This window comes from Centruroides vittatus, unplaced genomic scaffold (genome assembly GCF_030686945.1).
Source record: "Centruroides vittatus isolate TY-2023 unplaced genomic scaffold, ASM3068694v2 scaffold_712, whole genome shotgun sequence".
Lineage (NCBI taxonomy): Eukaryota > Metazoa > Arthropoda > Arachnida > Scorpiones > Buthidae > Centruroides > Centruroides vittatus.
Genome location: NW_027122715.1, coordinates 283,087 through 298,297, shown reverse-complemented (window position 1 = coordinate 298,297; position 15,211 = coordinate 283,087). Strand labels below are relative to the sequence as shown.

At 31.6% G+C, this 15,211-nt stretch overlaps 1 protein-coding gene across 2 annotated transcripts in view; it reads left to right on the top strand.

The window, feature by feature from the left end:
* Nucleotides 1-15,211, top strand: part of THADA (Thyroid adenoma-associated protein homolog) — a 108,636-nt gene that overhangs the window by 79,044 nt on the left and 14,381 nt on the right. For both annotated transcript variants that reach the window (XM_067287833.1, XM_067287834.1), the window contains 4 exons: nucleotides 3,836-3,940; nucleotides 6,712-6,834; nucleotides 8,791-8,990; nucleotides 10,133-10,415. In XM_067287833.1, the coding sequence (XP_067143934.1) occupies nucleotides 3,836-3,940; nucleotides 6,712-6,834; nucleotides 8,791-8,990; nucleotides 10,133-10,415 (711 nt within the window). The remainder of the gene's footprint in view (nucleotides 1-3,835; nucleotides 3,941-6,711; nucleotides 6,835-8,790; nucleotides 8,991-10,132; nucleotides 10,416-15,211) is intronic.

Here is a 15,211-nt window from a genome sequence, read left to right as displayed (position 1 = left end):
GACAGTGTAAACTGTGTTGTTTTTTTGTGTCTAATATTGTAACCATATTGCGTGTTGTTTAACATGTTGGATAATGGGTTCAGGGCTAAGCAGAACCAGAGAGGACTCAAGGAATCTCCTTGAAAAATTCCTCGCCTAATAAAAATTTGGTTTGTTTGTATGGAAGTGTTACTAACCCTGAGATGTAGTGTTGTTCTCCAGTGCTGCATAGTGCTTTGAAAGAATGCAATGAGTGATGGATGTATTTTGTACATGTGTAGGATATGTAGCAGCCAACTGTGTGGAACACTGTCGAATGCTTTTCTGTAGTCTATATATGCCATGTGTATGTTTCTGTGTTGTCTGTGTGCTTGCCGTAGAATGACTGAATCTATGAGTAACTGTTCTTTGCATCCCCTGTGGTTTCTACGACAACCTTTTTGTTGTTCTGTTAGAATGTCGTGTTCTTCAACATGTTTGTATATTTTGTTTGCAATACAGGATGTCAATAATTTGTAGAGTGTTGGAAGACATGTAATTGGTCTGTATTGTGTGGGGTCTGTGGTATTGTTGTTTTTAGGTTTCATGTAGGTGATGCCCTGAGTAAGAAAATTTGGCATGTCTTGTGGATTGATGATGATGTGTGTTAGGTGTTTAGCTAGTTCCTGGTGCAGTGATGTAAACTTTTTGTACCAGAAATTGTGAATGTTGTCTACACCAGGTGTCTTCCAGTTGTGTGTTCTGTTAACAGTGTATTGGAAATCATGTATGTTTATTTCAACACAGGGCATAGTTGGTATGTTGTGCAAGTTTCTGTTCTCCTCCTCGATCCAGCCTGCATCAGCATTGTGCGTGACAGCACTGGACCAAAGAGAAGACCAATATGTTGTAAGTTCTTCTTCTGTTGGTGTGCCACTGTGCTGTGTATCAGTGTTTGCTTTGCTATTGATTTGTCTGTAAAAGAGTTTTTCATTGTTTGTAAATAATTTATTTTGTTGTTTTCGTAGTGTACATGTTTTGTATCGTTTGAGTCTACGTGCTTTGGCAGCAAGTTTTTGTTTTAGTGTATCAATGTATTCTGTAATGCGTGTGTTGTGATGTTCATGTTTTGTGTGTGTTTTTATTTTCTTGAAAATGTTTTTGAGCTGTTTCCTTAATTTGGGTGTTATGTTGTTTTAGTGTATTGTGTTAGCCTGCCTAATTGCTGTCTAATGTCATTTATTTGTGTTTCTATTCTTCTCTGCCAGGCAGGCTTGTGATAGAATTGTGTTTTCTGTGTATTTGTCTGTGATTGTACTTTCAGTCCATGGTGTGTCACTACTGTGACTGCCCCAGCATAAACTAATGTATGAATGTCTGCGAGTGTAGAAATTGAATGAATGTAGTGTGGTAGTAAGTGAGTGTTTACATAATTTAGTGTTTTTCCTACTTCCTTTGACGTGTTGATTTTTGGTATTCGTGGTCGTTGTGTGGGATCTGTACCTGTATATTTAGTGAGTGTTTCCTGAAATATAAGTGAGAGCGTATTAACTAAATCCAAGTCTATGTTATCAGTGATGGATGAGGAAGTGTCTGTAGTATCATTAGTGGTAATTGTTGTATGTGTGTTATTATCAATGCTTGTTGCTGGATTATCCTGACAGGTTACATGATCTTCATTAATGTTAGATGTTTCTGTCTGTTGATGTATTTGATCAGCAACCTGTTGTTTGATAAGTTCAAGTGTTGTTTGTGGAATAAGGTTGTTGTGTATAATTGTTCTTTTTTGATCAACAACCCTTTGTTCGGTGACAGTGAGATGAGGATACTGTTGTGTGAATCTATGGTGTAGTTGTTGTCTGTATGCTGTCATGTTTGTTTCGAGTTTTGTGATGGTGTAATAAGTACGGATGATAAACTCGTTCATTTCTACTGTCCATTTCATCCGTTGGCGTGGTTTTCCAGCCTTTGTGGTCTGTGGATGCATTGCCACAGAAACACCAAGGCTGGGTTGGTTCCTCACATCTGTTGAGGGCATTGCAGTAGCCATGCTTGGGCCGGTGCTGCTTTCGCCACCGGTGACCAAGGGAGACTGTGACCTATTTTTCGAACGTGAGCCTCTGCCTAACCCACGAACGCGGACCTTGTTAACCCGGGCGACGTCCGAGCCGGTATCACACTTTGATCTAGTTATTACCATGATGAATATCTCCACAGAATGTGGGCGTGGTCACTCTTAGCTTCATTTCTCCCCATAGACCTTACTGGCATGGGTGTCCCTACCAGGAGCTTATGCTCCAGCCTGCATTGCCCTATGGATCAGTAAAATTACTGGGCTCTCCCACCACGACCAGGTGGTGACCACGGGAGAGTTATATTATTATTATTATTATTATTATTATTATTATTATTATTTTGAAATATAATTAAATGATATAAACCAGGGGTGGACAACTTTTGTGTACATAAGATCTACTTTTTATCTTAAAAATATGTCGCAATTGACTTGTTGTCATAGGCATAGTCTAAGTGGGGAGGGAAAGGTGTGAAATACATACTATGTTTATACACTGTGCTTCATTACGAGGTGCACTCCCGCAGGCTATGGTAGATAAGCAAAATATATGTTTAAAACTATTTTTTATTTTTTAAATCACTTATTAAGTTTTCGAGATATAGGCTTATAGTGAAAATAAATTTCCAGACCCAACTTTTGATATTTGCAGCTACGAGTTCATTCCGTACAGGCAATACCTAAAAAATTCGTTTTTTTGACTCTTTTACAAGATAGATTTTTAGTAACTTAAAATATAATTTAATTTTTTTATCAGTTGGAATGTATAAGTTGTGGTACTATTTGTTTGTAAATATGAAAAAGTTGTTATAAAAATGCACAGTATGGCTGATAATTTGATTATAAGATTTCACTTTCGCGATTTTTTTTAGGCCAGGAAAATTTATCATTTTTAGACTTATTTTTGCTAATCTATCAATAGCTCACAGGAGTGCACCTCGTACTGAAACACCCTGTATATCTACCTACATAAAAAAACAACATAATTATTTAATGGGCCAATAAACTCACGTCCAGGGAAATTAAAACAACACGAGTAATTATTAACAATATTTATTAATTCAAATTAGCTACAGATAAAGAAAGATTTAGAATTTATTTTATTACCTTAATATTAATGGAAGGACTGAGTTTGCATGTCTCTAAGCAAGGAATCATAATTAGGTGTATATCCTGACAAAGATGGTAATAATGAGTCTTCAGTATGGTAATCACTCAGGACAGAACATTGTTTAGTCTTCATTAACTTTAAGTATGAAAATGCCAATTCACACAGGTACGTAGATCTGAAATAAGAATAAATATATTCACTACATTTGGTGATACTGGGATATTTTTCTCAGTTAATGTATGACAGTACCAAATATTCAAGCTAAATGACTGTGTTTTTCTATGAGTCGAGTAATAACTGCATGCATACTGTTGCGTTTGTGTGCTACATTCACACATTGCGTTCGGTTACAAGTGTAACACATTAAGTCAAGACATCGCGAGTGATCGACCAAAATGGCTTCGTGATCGACCAGTCAATCGTGACTTGTTGGCCACACCTGATATAGACAGTTAAATTTATTAATTCAGTTCATGATAAGATTTTAAAGTTTCTTAAAGAAACTAAAATCTTAAAATAAATTCAGTAAGGATAATTATTATCTTTACTGAACTTTTTTTAAGATTTTAAGATTCAGAATTAAGATTAAGAATTTTTAAATTATTACATATTGTATATCTTAAATAATTAATCTTTTATGATGTATTTTTCTCATTATTTAAATGTTTATTTAAATTTTTTATAATTTTCAGGCATTATTAATTACAGAACCAAATGTAACTGGATTCAATTGTTTTAAGCAAGCTATGGAGAAATTATTGGATTTGTCACGATTCACTGAAAATGTTGATGCTCAGGTATATTTTTTATTATTAAGTTTTATTTATTTTTTCAGATTGATATCAATTTTTGTATAGAATAATTCAGATGCGAAACTTGTATTATATAATATAATCTTTATAATTTTATATTAGAAACAATTAAAAATGATTTCCTAATATAATTATTTCTTAAACTCTAATATTTTAATATATTGCTGAAATGACATTCTATCATAAAAATCTTTTTCTTTACTAAAGTGTAAAATCACATACATTTAATTACATATTTAATTTTTAATTACATATTTACACATTAATTACATTACATATTTAATTTGTATTAATTCAAATACTGTATTTCATTAATTGTTTTCTTTAAAAAGCTAAGCAGGCAGTATATACTTATTATTAATTTGTAATTAAAACTACCATAAAATAAAAAATGTTTACAAATAAGTTTTTGATTTTTAATACACTTATCTCTTTTAAAATAATCTTAAAGAAGGACTTTCAAAGAATAAAATTTATTTAATAACAACAGTTACTACATTGTAATATTAATGTATATCTGTCTTGATAAAGTACAGTTTTTAGTTCCCTGACAAAAAATAATTTTAGTCAGTTTTTATATATTTTATAAAAATTCCATTGGATTATCCTATTTTACAAATATCCCCCTCCAGTAATCATACATATTGTAACCAAATGCCAGACTGCTGTCCAATACCCACTGTTCATTCAATTATTTCTTTTCCCTCCTTTTATATTTTTGCAATTCAACATACCCAACATAGACAATCTACACTCTCCTCTCTACTAAGATCATACAAGCTGAGAAGGACATCATTGTGTTTTTGTTGTTGGAATGCATACTGGTGTTTTACTTGTTTCTAATTTTTAATTATTCAGTAAACATAGGCTAATATATGATAAGTCTGTTGTTAGAGTGGATTATATTTGCATTAAACTTGTATTGGTATGTGCTCTTGACTTGTTAATCAATGTGTATTTCCATGCATTGGCAAGAGATTCAGAGACTCTCATGTTTAAACATTTTCCTGCTAACTTCTGCTTAAATATTTCCATTTTTTTTTTACGGTGTACTCACAAATTAGAGAAGTGATGTTTCTGATGATCTTTGTGTGACTGGAGGTTCGGCACCTCTTTGATGCCTCATCAGGACTGACAGCACCATGTCTCGTTTGGCACGGAAGCCATGAAGGCGAAGTTGTTATGGTTTTGAAAGTAGGTCATGCAAACGGTTGTGTAGGTGAGTGATTGGATTCCGGATGGAGGATGGTGAGACGGTGCAATGGAAGTAGTGCACTCGGACTTTAGGGTTAACAACAAATAACCATTTATTTGAAAAGAAAAAGGTTACATTATACATTTATCATAATATCAGATTAACTGACCTATCTAATGGAGGTGATCGTGAGAGAAAGAGTTTACAATTGTTCACGAGTCGATAAATACCTGGAGTGGATGGTGCCCACAAGGTGATGTTCCTTGATTAGTGACTAGGTCCTTAAGGTTGTCTCATTAAGGATCGTTCAGGAAAGTTCATCTTCAAGGGCACAGTTGATTGAGGGTAAAGTGAAATATCCAAAGTGAAGTAGGATTGGGCACTCACACAAGAAATTGGCAAAGATGACTCTTTGTGGAACATACAATGACTGATTCATTTGGCTGTCAATTCTGATATTAAAACAGTAACACATGGCTGAGAGGTCAACAGATCATGGAAAATCATTGCTTTCACTGTCAAGAAAATGTAAATCAAGATATTCTCAGGTAATAAAGGATAGTCAAATAGTGTTGTCAAAATAGGTATGATGAAATCGAAAAAAGATATTCATTAAAGTTCAGATTCTCACATCTGCATCATTACATGTCATCTCAGCATCTCCATGCTAGTGATACAGGCTAGAGCTGTGCTGTTTCTTCTATTACATGCATTATATTTGAGCTCATATATTCATTTAGCAAAATTCCTCCTAGTGTAACCAATGTAGGTCATGTTCATGCTAATGTTGTTCATCTTAGCTGGTATCCTATACCTGCTATTTTTATGCTTCTTGAATCCTATCTTTATCATTCTTTAAAATTATATATATCATAGGATTGTGCATGTAAAGTATGTAGCATTTTGTTTTCTGGTTAATTCCTGGCTAATACCACTTTTAGTATGCTAAGGAATGTGAAACTATGAATGTTTAATTACAAAAGACTCTGAATCTTTTGCTAATATATGGAAGTACTCATTAATTAACTAGTTAAGGATGTGAACATCAATACAAGTTTAATACAAATATAATCCACACTGTTATGTATTTATATCTATTTATTTATTTTTATTGTAGAACAACTGGCAATAGTCATTTATACAAATCTTGTCATAAATAAACATTATTTCTTGATGTATTTAACTATTAAATTTTTTCCAAATATATTTATATTTATTTCAAAGACTAATATTTCTGCATTATATTTCTAAATGCTCAATATTCTGATGATTGTCTATCATGTAGACTAAAACATTAGATTTTTAATAAATCTGTTTATTGCAGTGTGTTTGTATGCATAATGGTTAAATCAGCATTCATATCAAATTACAATAAAATATTCACTGTAATTTTGTGCAGGTAACCTACAAATTATTGTTTAAAAGTCAGTATGTAATGGATACAAATTACGTGATGATTAGTGTTATCTGCCAATTTTAATGTCTTTGAAACCATAGAGATAATTTTTGAAAAATGATAATCTTAAAGTAATGAATCTTAATTTAAATATTTTGTATATAGGTTCATGCGCTTAATATTTTGCGAGCAATTTACAAAGACACATGTCTCGGAGAACTTGTTATGCCGTTTGTTGCAGAAGGAGTAAAAACATCAATTAAGGGATTCAAGGAAGTACATTGGGGGGTAAGAAATTTATTTTAGTATTTATGAAACCGTGCCGGTGCTTATTCTGCAACTTGAACACAAACTATATGGTGTATTTTCTCGGACACATGGCAAATTTCATCACTAATTTTTCTTCAGTTGATCAACTGGACACATGGCAAATTTCATCACTAATTTTTCTTCAGTTGATCAACTGAAGAAAAATTAGTGATGAAATTTGCCATGTGTCCGAGAAAATACACCATATAGTTTGTGTTCAAGTTGCACAAGAAATTTATTATTCTGTGTATACTGTAATATTTGAGAAAATTGAATATATTGTAATCAGGAATTTGAAAATTTATGTTTATCTTAATGCAGCATTTGAGATATATTTAGAATATAAATTAAATATAAATTTAATTCTTTACAGGTTATTAACTAATTTTGTGCTTTTTCTCAACAAGAATTTTTATGATACTTTCTAAAAATTTCATATCTCACATAAAACTCTTTGTATATTTACAATGTATTCTGTGTTTTTACTAAAACATTTTGTTCATAATGATTGAAATTTTTTAAAAATTTGTAATTTAAAATATTTTAAAAATTACAAATTTTTTTCCAATTATTTTACAAAAACTACAATTAATTTGCCTTAAATAGTATATATATACTCTGCTAAATAACTAATGTTGTCTGGGAAAATGTAAAAGAGAAAATAGGGTAAAATTTTATGATTAGATAATGGTATACGATATATATATCATATAGATATATTCAATGATAACACAGAAAATTGCATTGGATTATTAATGCAATACTTGTAAATAGTCTCCCATAATTTTTGTATACATATATAAAATAATATATCTGAATCCTAAATTATTAACTAAATTTAAGCCTACAAAACTTTATTATATTTCAGGCTGTACTATGTGAATTATCAATATAGAGCTGGATTCAAATCTCCATTAAAAAAATTCAGAATAAATTCAGAATTTTTAATTATCAATCTTATACAAAAGATGGTAACAAGATGGAAAAAATAAACAGTTACCTTTAGTCCAAATTTAGATAATTAATTAATTAAAAATTAGCTTCAAATAGCAAAAGATAATCCAGCAGATTAGACTTAAGTTTGGTTTAAGACAATAAACAAACAAACAGTAAACTTATTCAAATGTAGATGGACAGAAGAAGTTCAAAATCTTGGAATGGATTAAACCATGCTCTATTTTCGTCATAGTATAAAAATACAATCTATGTATTTTGCTTAATTTTGATAAAGATAAATTGACTTACTAATGAATAAGATTTTGTTTTATGTAAAAAAGTTTTATGTCTGTAGTACAAAGCTGTGATCTTTGCATTACTCCATCCACGTTTTATCTAACTATCTCATGCAAGACAAACGAATTTTAATGAACATAGTGAGTGTTATTTAGTCATAAAATGTTTATGGTACTTATTAAAAGTTTAGGCTGTATCAGATTAATCTTTTCCAGAAAAAGTTTGTTCTTGAATTTCTTTTCAAATTAACTAATTAAAAATGATTAATTTACTTAATTACAGAGACAAAAGATAACAAAATTTGAAATAAATAGTAGTATACTAATCTTTAATACAATACTACATGAGAATCATAAAAAAATCACAAAATGCTAATTTCAGAAGTTTGTGACATCTTGAACTGTTTAGTGATTTTTATAATATTTCATTTCTTGAATTTATGGAACTAACTGTCTCAGAGAAGATGAAATTTATCTGATTATTAATAAATTTAATTACTTAAAATTATAATTTTGATTATATTTTATTTGTTATGTTAGTTTTTTAATTAGGTTTTATTATTCTTTAATATAATATATAATAATATAGTTTATTTTAAAGATATTTATAAAATATATGTATATATGAAAATCATAAAATGTATAAATTATTCCTGGAGTGTATTAATAATGTATATTTTATATTTTCTTTATAATGAATTAGGTTCAAAATTCAGCAACTTTACTATTTACTGCTTTGATGACACGTATATTTGGTGTCAATCGTTCAAAAGATGAACCCCATAAAAAGAACTGTATGACAGGACGTGTTTTCTTCTTGCATTTTCCTTCACTGTTTGAATTCTTGCTTAAAGAATTACAAGAAGCAACACAAGAAATGTCATCTTCAGTTAATTCTAGAAGGTAATAACATGGATTAAAATATATTTCAATTATATTATACTATATTATATATATACTAAAACAAAAAAATATTATTTTTAATATAATTTTTATATATTTATATATACCATATTTTCGTGGAATGATCAGCATGCCAGAAACTCTAGAGTTACCAGCATGCTGGTTAAATTGCAACTAAAATATAAAATTAATTGGATCTAAGAAAACTAGTTGTTAATTAAATGTTAAAGAAAACATTCTTCCGAGTACAATAAAATAATAACATTGTAATTAGACTGACTTAAAATTAGGAAGACTGTTTTCATTTACAATACAATAAAACAACTAATGACTTATTGACATTAGTAGTAGTAGTAGTTGTAGTAGTTGTAGTTGTAGTTGTAGTTACAGTCACCACAAATTACTGGTGTATAATTCAATAAATAAATAAGTAATTACCGAAAACCAGCATTAATTCTCTTCAAAACATTTTCTTCCGTTTTTAACAGTCATCATCAGTTCTATTCATTGCAATGCTTGTAAGAGAATGCCATCTTACAAGCTTTGGGCATTCTCTTACAAGCATTACACGAATAGAACCTGATAATGACCATTAAAAACAAAAGAAAACGTTCATTTTGAAGAGAATTAATGCTAGTTTTTGGTAATTAGTTATTCATTTATTGTAGTTGTAGTTAGTTAGTTAGTGTGAGCAACACTTACCATTCATCCTGATCTTAAAAATAACACGTTCCTCTCAAATTTCACAGAAAACTAATGTTAATTGATGTAAACTGAGGTAATTTACAGCAAGTTTCTTAAGTTTTATATGTTTATTTTTGCATTTTTGAATCAAATAAAATAAAACACACACAAAAAAGCACTTTTGGAATTTCATGAGAATTTTAAGTTGTTAGTTTCACAATTTTAGAATAAAAACTCATTCGTTTTTATGTAACATAACTCATTCATTTTTTTAATGCGTCCTCTAGATATTGATGTGTAACTTCACTTAAACCAGCATGCTGGTTTTTACCATATGGAAATATCTGATTTCATGGTCTTCCCCAGATAGACCAGCATGCAGGTCATTCTGCAAAAATATGGTATATATATATATTTTTTTAAATTAAATTTAACCTGGTAATTGCTTCTATTTATAGTTTGTATCTCCATCCAACACTATATCCAATTCTTCTCCTTCTATCAAGATTATATCCTTCACCAGTAGAAGGTTGTGATTCTAATTTAAACCTCATTTGTTTTGTTCCATTTGTACAACAAGCAGCCTGTAGTTCAATTTGGAAAACACGAATACTTGCTGCACGTGCCTTAATTCCATTATTGTCTCCTGATGAATGCTTGCAATTCTTAAATGAACTTTTTCAATCAATTTCTGCTGATGATTTAACTTATCAAAATAAATTACATGGAAAATTACTTCAGGTAAAAACATTTTTTAAATTTCATAATATTAATAATATAACAATCTACAGGGTGATCATAATTAAAGTTCAAATTTCACAATGGTCTGAAATAAGAACCTTTGGTCAGAATGACTTGACATTTTGCCTGAATATCTGTGAAGCAATGGAATTTTGTTTGGTGTAAAAAACAATTAACTTCAAAAATTTGCTACTAGGAGACAGTTCATGTTTTATTATGGTGGAATGCAATACAAAAGTAAAAAATATTTACAAGTGACATAACAAATGTTCAATATGCTGTCCTTTGCATTCTGATACAAGCTGAAATTGCAAAATAGCATGTTCAACAACAGATCTAGTGTTTCTATAGAGATGTTGTGGATATGATGTGTGATGCTGGCTTTCAGTTCTGCTAAATTTGTAATGTGCCCATTAAATACAACATTCTTTAGATAAGGCCAGATGGCCTAGCAGTCAAACAGTCTACTGCACTGGGGAATCCAGGATCGAATCTGGACGGGTTGAAAAAGCCCCTGGAATTTTTTGGATGGTGGTCCATCTGGATATGTCAGACCATGTCCCACACTACCTGGCCACCCCATTGTGGGCCTGGCTGAACTCATAATGGGCTTGCTAAAAGAGGCCCTCTTAGTGCCCACAGGGCAGAAAGAGTTTAAAAAAAAATTCTGTAGCAGTTCCACAAAGTCAAAAATCACATAGGTTCAGGTCTGGTGAATGTGCTGGCTGTATTACAGGAAAATGACAGCTGATTATTCTGTCATTTCCAAAATGCCTGCAAAGTAGCTGCTTCATTGGTATTTGTGATGTGCACATGCCATGTATAAGAAATTTACATCTTTTGATACTGCCAGTATGCATCATAGGTCTCCCTAGTGGCAAATTTTTGAACCTATTTTTTTCTTTACCAAGCAAAATTCCATTGCTTCACAGATATTTGTGCAAAATGTCAAGTCATTCTGACCAGTGGTTCCTATTTCAGACCATTGTGAAATAAAAACTTTAATTATAATCACCCTGTATATAAATACAGTGATATGTTTTATATTATGTAAAGATATTTACATATTGACATACAAAGTATTTATTGTTTTTGAATATTTTTAAAACTACATGTTTAAAATATGAGGAAATATAGTATAAGATAGTATTAGAAAAAATAAAAGATATACAGTAAGTTCTTGTTTTATGCAGGATTGGAAAACATAAATTTACAGATAGCAAATGGTTACATTAAGTAGGATGAGTTTATCACTTCTAGTGCCTCTAAATCTGACTCTTAAGTCAGAAACCCCCCCCCCAGTTTCTTATATTTTGAACATAAAGAACTAGCTAGCAAATGTTATTTATTGTGGAAAATACTCTCAATTGCATATATTTTTATAAACTAGTGTACTCTATAAAGTGTAATAAAATTTTGCTCTTTATATTGAGAATCATTGAATTAAATGTTATTCATTATAGTAAAAACCTAAGTAAAACATTTTAAAAACACTTAACATGTTTCTGTTGATTGTAAATGACCTCATAAGTGTGTAGGTTAGGACTGCTTGAATGGAGCACAAATTTATGTGGAAGTTCATTTTATGTAGTGCCTGTTACAAGCTACTTTCATGTAAAATAAGGCTATTATAATTTTAAAGGCTAACTTTATTTAAGGGGTTATATAGGATGGTATATAAGTTTGGATCCACAGAGAAATAGCATATACAATTTATGTGTACAAATTATAGTAAATGCTTGAATTGATGGCACTTAAACTTCTAATTACTTCTAAATGCAGTGAACACATGATCTTTGAATTCTTATTAAGATAATTACATTGATGATATCATGCACAATTGTCTTCTGTAGTCAATAATTTTGACTACTGCTGACTCCATCTGGCCTACAAACGTCTAAACATGTTTTAACAAAAGTCACCAATTCAAGTATTTACTGTATCTTGTGAACAATTAAATAAATTTTATAAGTTATTTCTCTGTGGATCCAAACTTTATGTCACCCTGTATAAACAAAGTCATTTGGTTGAAATTTATGTAGAACAAGCAATTATTTATTGTGACATTATCACGATGCCAGGCTGCAAGTTTTAATCATTTTTTAATTTAAAAAAATCATGACTTCCAGTCCAGACAGAAAGTTTGTATATAGTTAATTAGGTTCTCTGGCCCTAAGCTTTCCATATCTTGTCTTGATTTTCATCTATCTAACTCTGTTCTTGAGATTAACAAAGGACAGACAGCAGATGGACAGTTGTGGAAATATATAAGTCTGCAATTTCAATAATCAATAAGCTCAATTATTGATTATTGGGCTTTTGCTTTTAAAATTGACCTATTTAAAAAAATATTTTCATACATGTAATGATTGCTCTAGACCACTGCTTCTCAAAGTCGGTGATTGCCTCATGGGGGCATTTGAATTATCCAAGGGGGCATTAGGCATGGTAGGAGGTGACAGGGGGTCAATAGGCTCTGTTGCCTTCTATCCCTGCTCTGTGTACACAAGGCAAGGAGGCATTAATACACGACGGGGATTGTTAACAGCCACAACCAAGGGGGGTGGTGATCCAAAAAAGTTTGAGAAGCACTGACTCTTCTCTAGACCATATAATAAATATGATATCATTGGTTACTATAAAAGAATTACAGAATGTACAACACAGAAACAAAGACTTAACTGCTGTAGGAAATCACCTCCTGCATTCAAACGTGTGTCTCAACATGGTACATTTATTTTCTCCATACAGAAAGAGGAAGGCTGCTGGATGAACCGTTTAGTTACAGCAGCTCAGACTTTGCTATCAGACTGGAATCTTCAACCTTTGAGAAACTTTAAAGGTCTGAAGATGTAGAAGTTGCAAGGTAAAATATTGGAACTGTAAGATTAATGCTTTATAACATCCCATCCAAAATGATCTTTCTGTGTGGAAGGTATACTAAGTAATTTGGTATTAGAGGTACAGTACATGTTAGGTGCCATCTCTTTTCAAAATTAATAATTATAATAATTTAATATTTATTAAATAAATTTAGAATAGTCTGGAAGAAAACAATCAGCCCAGAGCAGGATTTGAACCCACAACTCCCACTTACTATGTGATAAGTGGGATGCTATGTGATGCCATGTGCTACCCAGACCTCCAAGCGACTCTTCACTTCCAGACTTATTTAATTCTTGATATAACCATCTATGATTACTCATGGTTCCAACTAGGTATGACTCCTATATCCATGGTCTTTATAATCATTACTACGGTACTCAGCCAGCTATTGCTTTACCCTGGCATGGTATATATATAAACATCACTAAGCTTGATGTATTAATAATTAGGGATTGCAATCCAGCAGTGTTTTGAATCCAGCTGGATTTTTGCTGGATTGAAATCATTCCAGCTGGATCCAGCGCGGGTCCAGCGCGGATGTATTTTTGGTGCAATAGTATTATCTGTCTATCTATCTATCCTTATGTTTTTTAAATGAAATAAAACATTTTTAAAAAATACTTAAGAAGCTTTTATTATTTAGACTGGTCACTATAAATCAGTAAAACTTCTTACACATTTAGGTAGTAAACTTAACTTTGGTTCGGTTTAACACTTGAGATAGAGATAATTAACTTTAAATGTTTAGTTAGATTATAATTATAATGTAATCTTTAAGTTAAATAATAGCAAAGGTAATTCTACTGATTAATTTATATTAATATATTATAATAATGTAAGGACGGATAATCAGTGGCTAAGTGGCTATCAGTCTTACCAGTTTTCTTATATAGGCTCTACATATTAGTCTGTAGTTATTTATAAGTATATAAAACTATGTACTGGAAGTAGAATAAGTTAAATAAACTACACCTTTATCAATCCAGCAAAATTTAATAAAATAGTAACGTTTTCAATCGTTTTTAACGATCTTCCTCGGTTACAAAAAAGTAGAACATTAAATATAGAACATAAAATGTGTTCGGAATAAATATAAAAATTAACGGAAAACGTCCAAACGGACAAAATATAGATAAGTAAACAAAATAAATAGCAGAAAAAGTATATACACGGTGTTTTTTTTAAACTGACGGTACTCAGAAACATCTGTAGAGCAATCTAACAGCCGGACTGTCGCCAAATTTGGGAGAGTGACTAAGGACGACATGGAAAAGAGATTCCGCGAAAAAAAAAGTAGTACCTAAATTCGCCGGTAGAGGAGGATTTGGCGCTGTTGTAGCGAAAAAGTTACCAGCACTTCACTGAAGAAAGGGTCATCAGTCGCTTTTTTCCACTTGCATGGCAGCCTCGCTCCCCGGATCTAACCCCATGTTACTTTTTCCTGTGGGGTTACTTAAAGTCCAAGGTCTATCTTGGTAGTGTCTCAAACTTGATGACTTTGAAGGACAACGTTTCTTGAACTGTGATGAACATTCCTGCGGACATGTTACGTTCGGCCATAGAGAACACGGTGTTCAGGATGCAATACCTTTTCCAGCAGGACGGTGATCACATTGAAGAAGAGAGAAGGTTATTTGCTGAGTAATTAAACTTTCGTTATTACACTGAAACCTCTGTCTGATTATTCATTCGTGTGTTTGTTAATTGCAGCTGAATTTTATGCAGATTCTTAGCTGTTTCGCTACAACAGCGCCAAATCCACCCCTACCGGCAAATTTGGGTACTACTTTTTTCTTCGCGGAATCTCTTTCCCATGTCGTCCTTAGTCACTCTCCCAAATTTGGCGACAGTCCGGCTGTTAGATTGCTCTACAGATGTCTCTGAGTACCGTCAGTTTAAAAAAAACACCC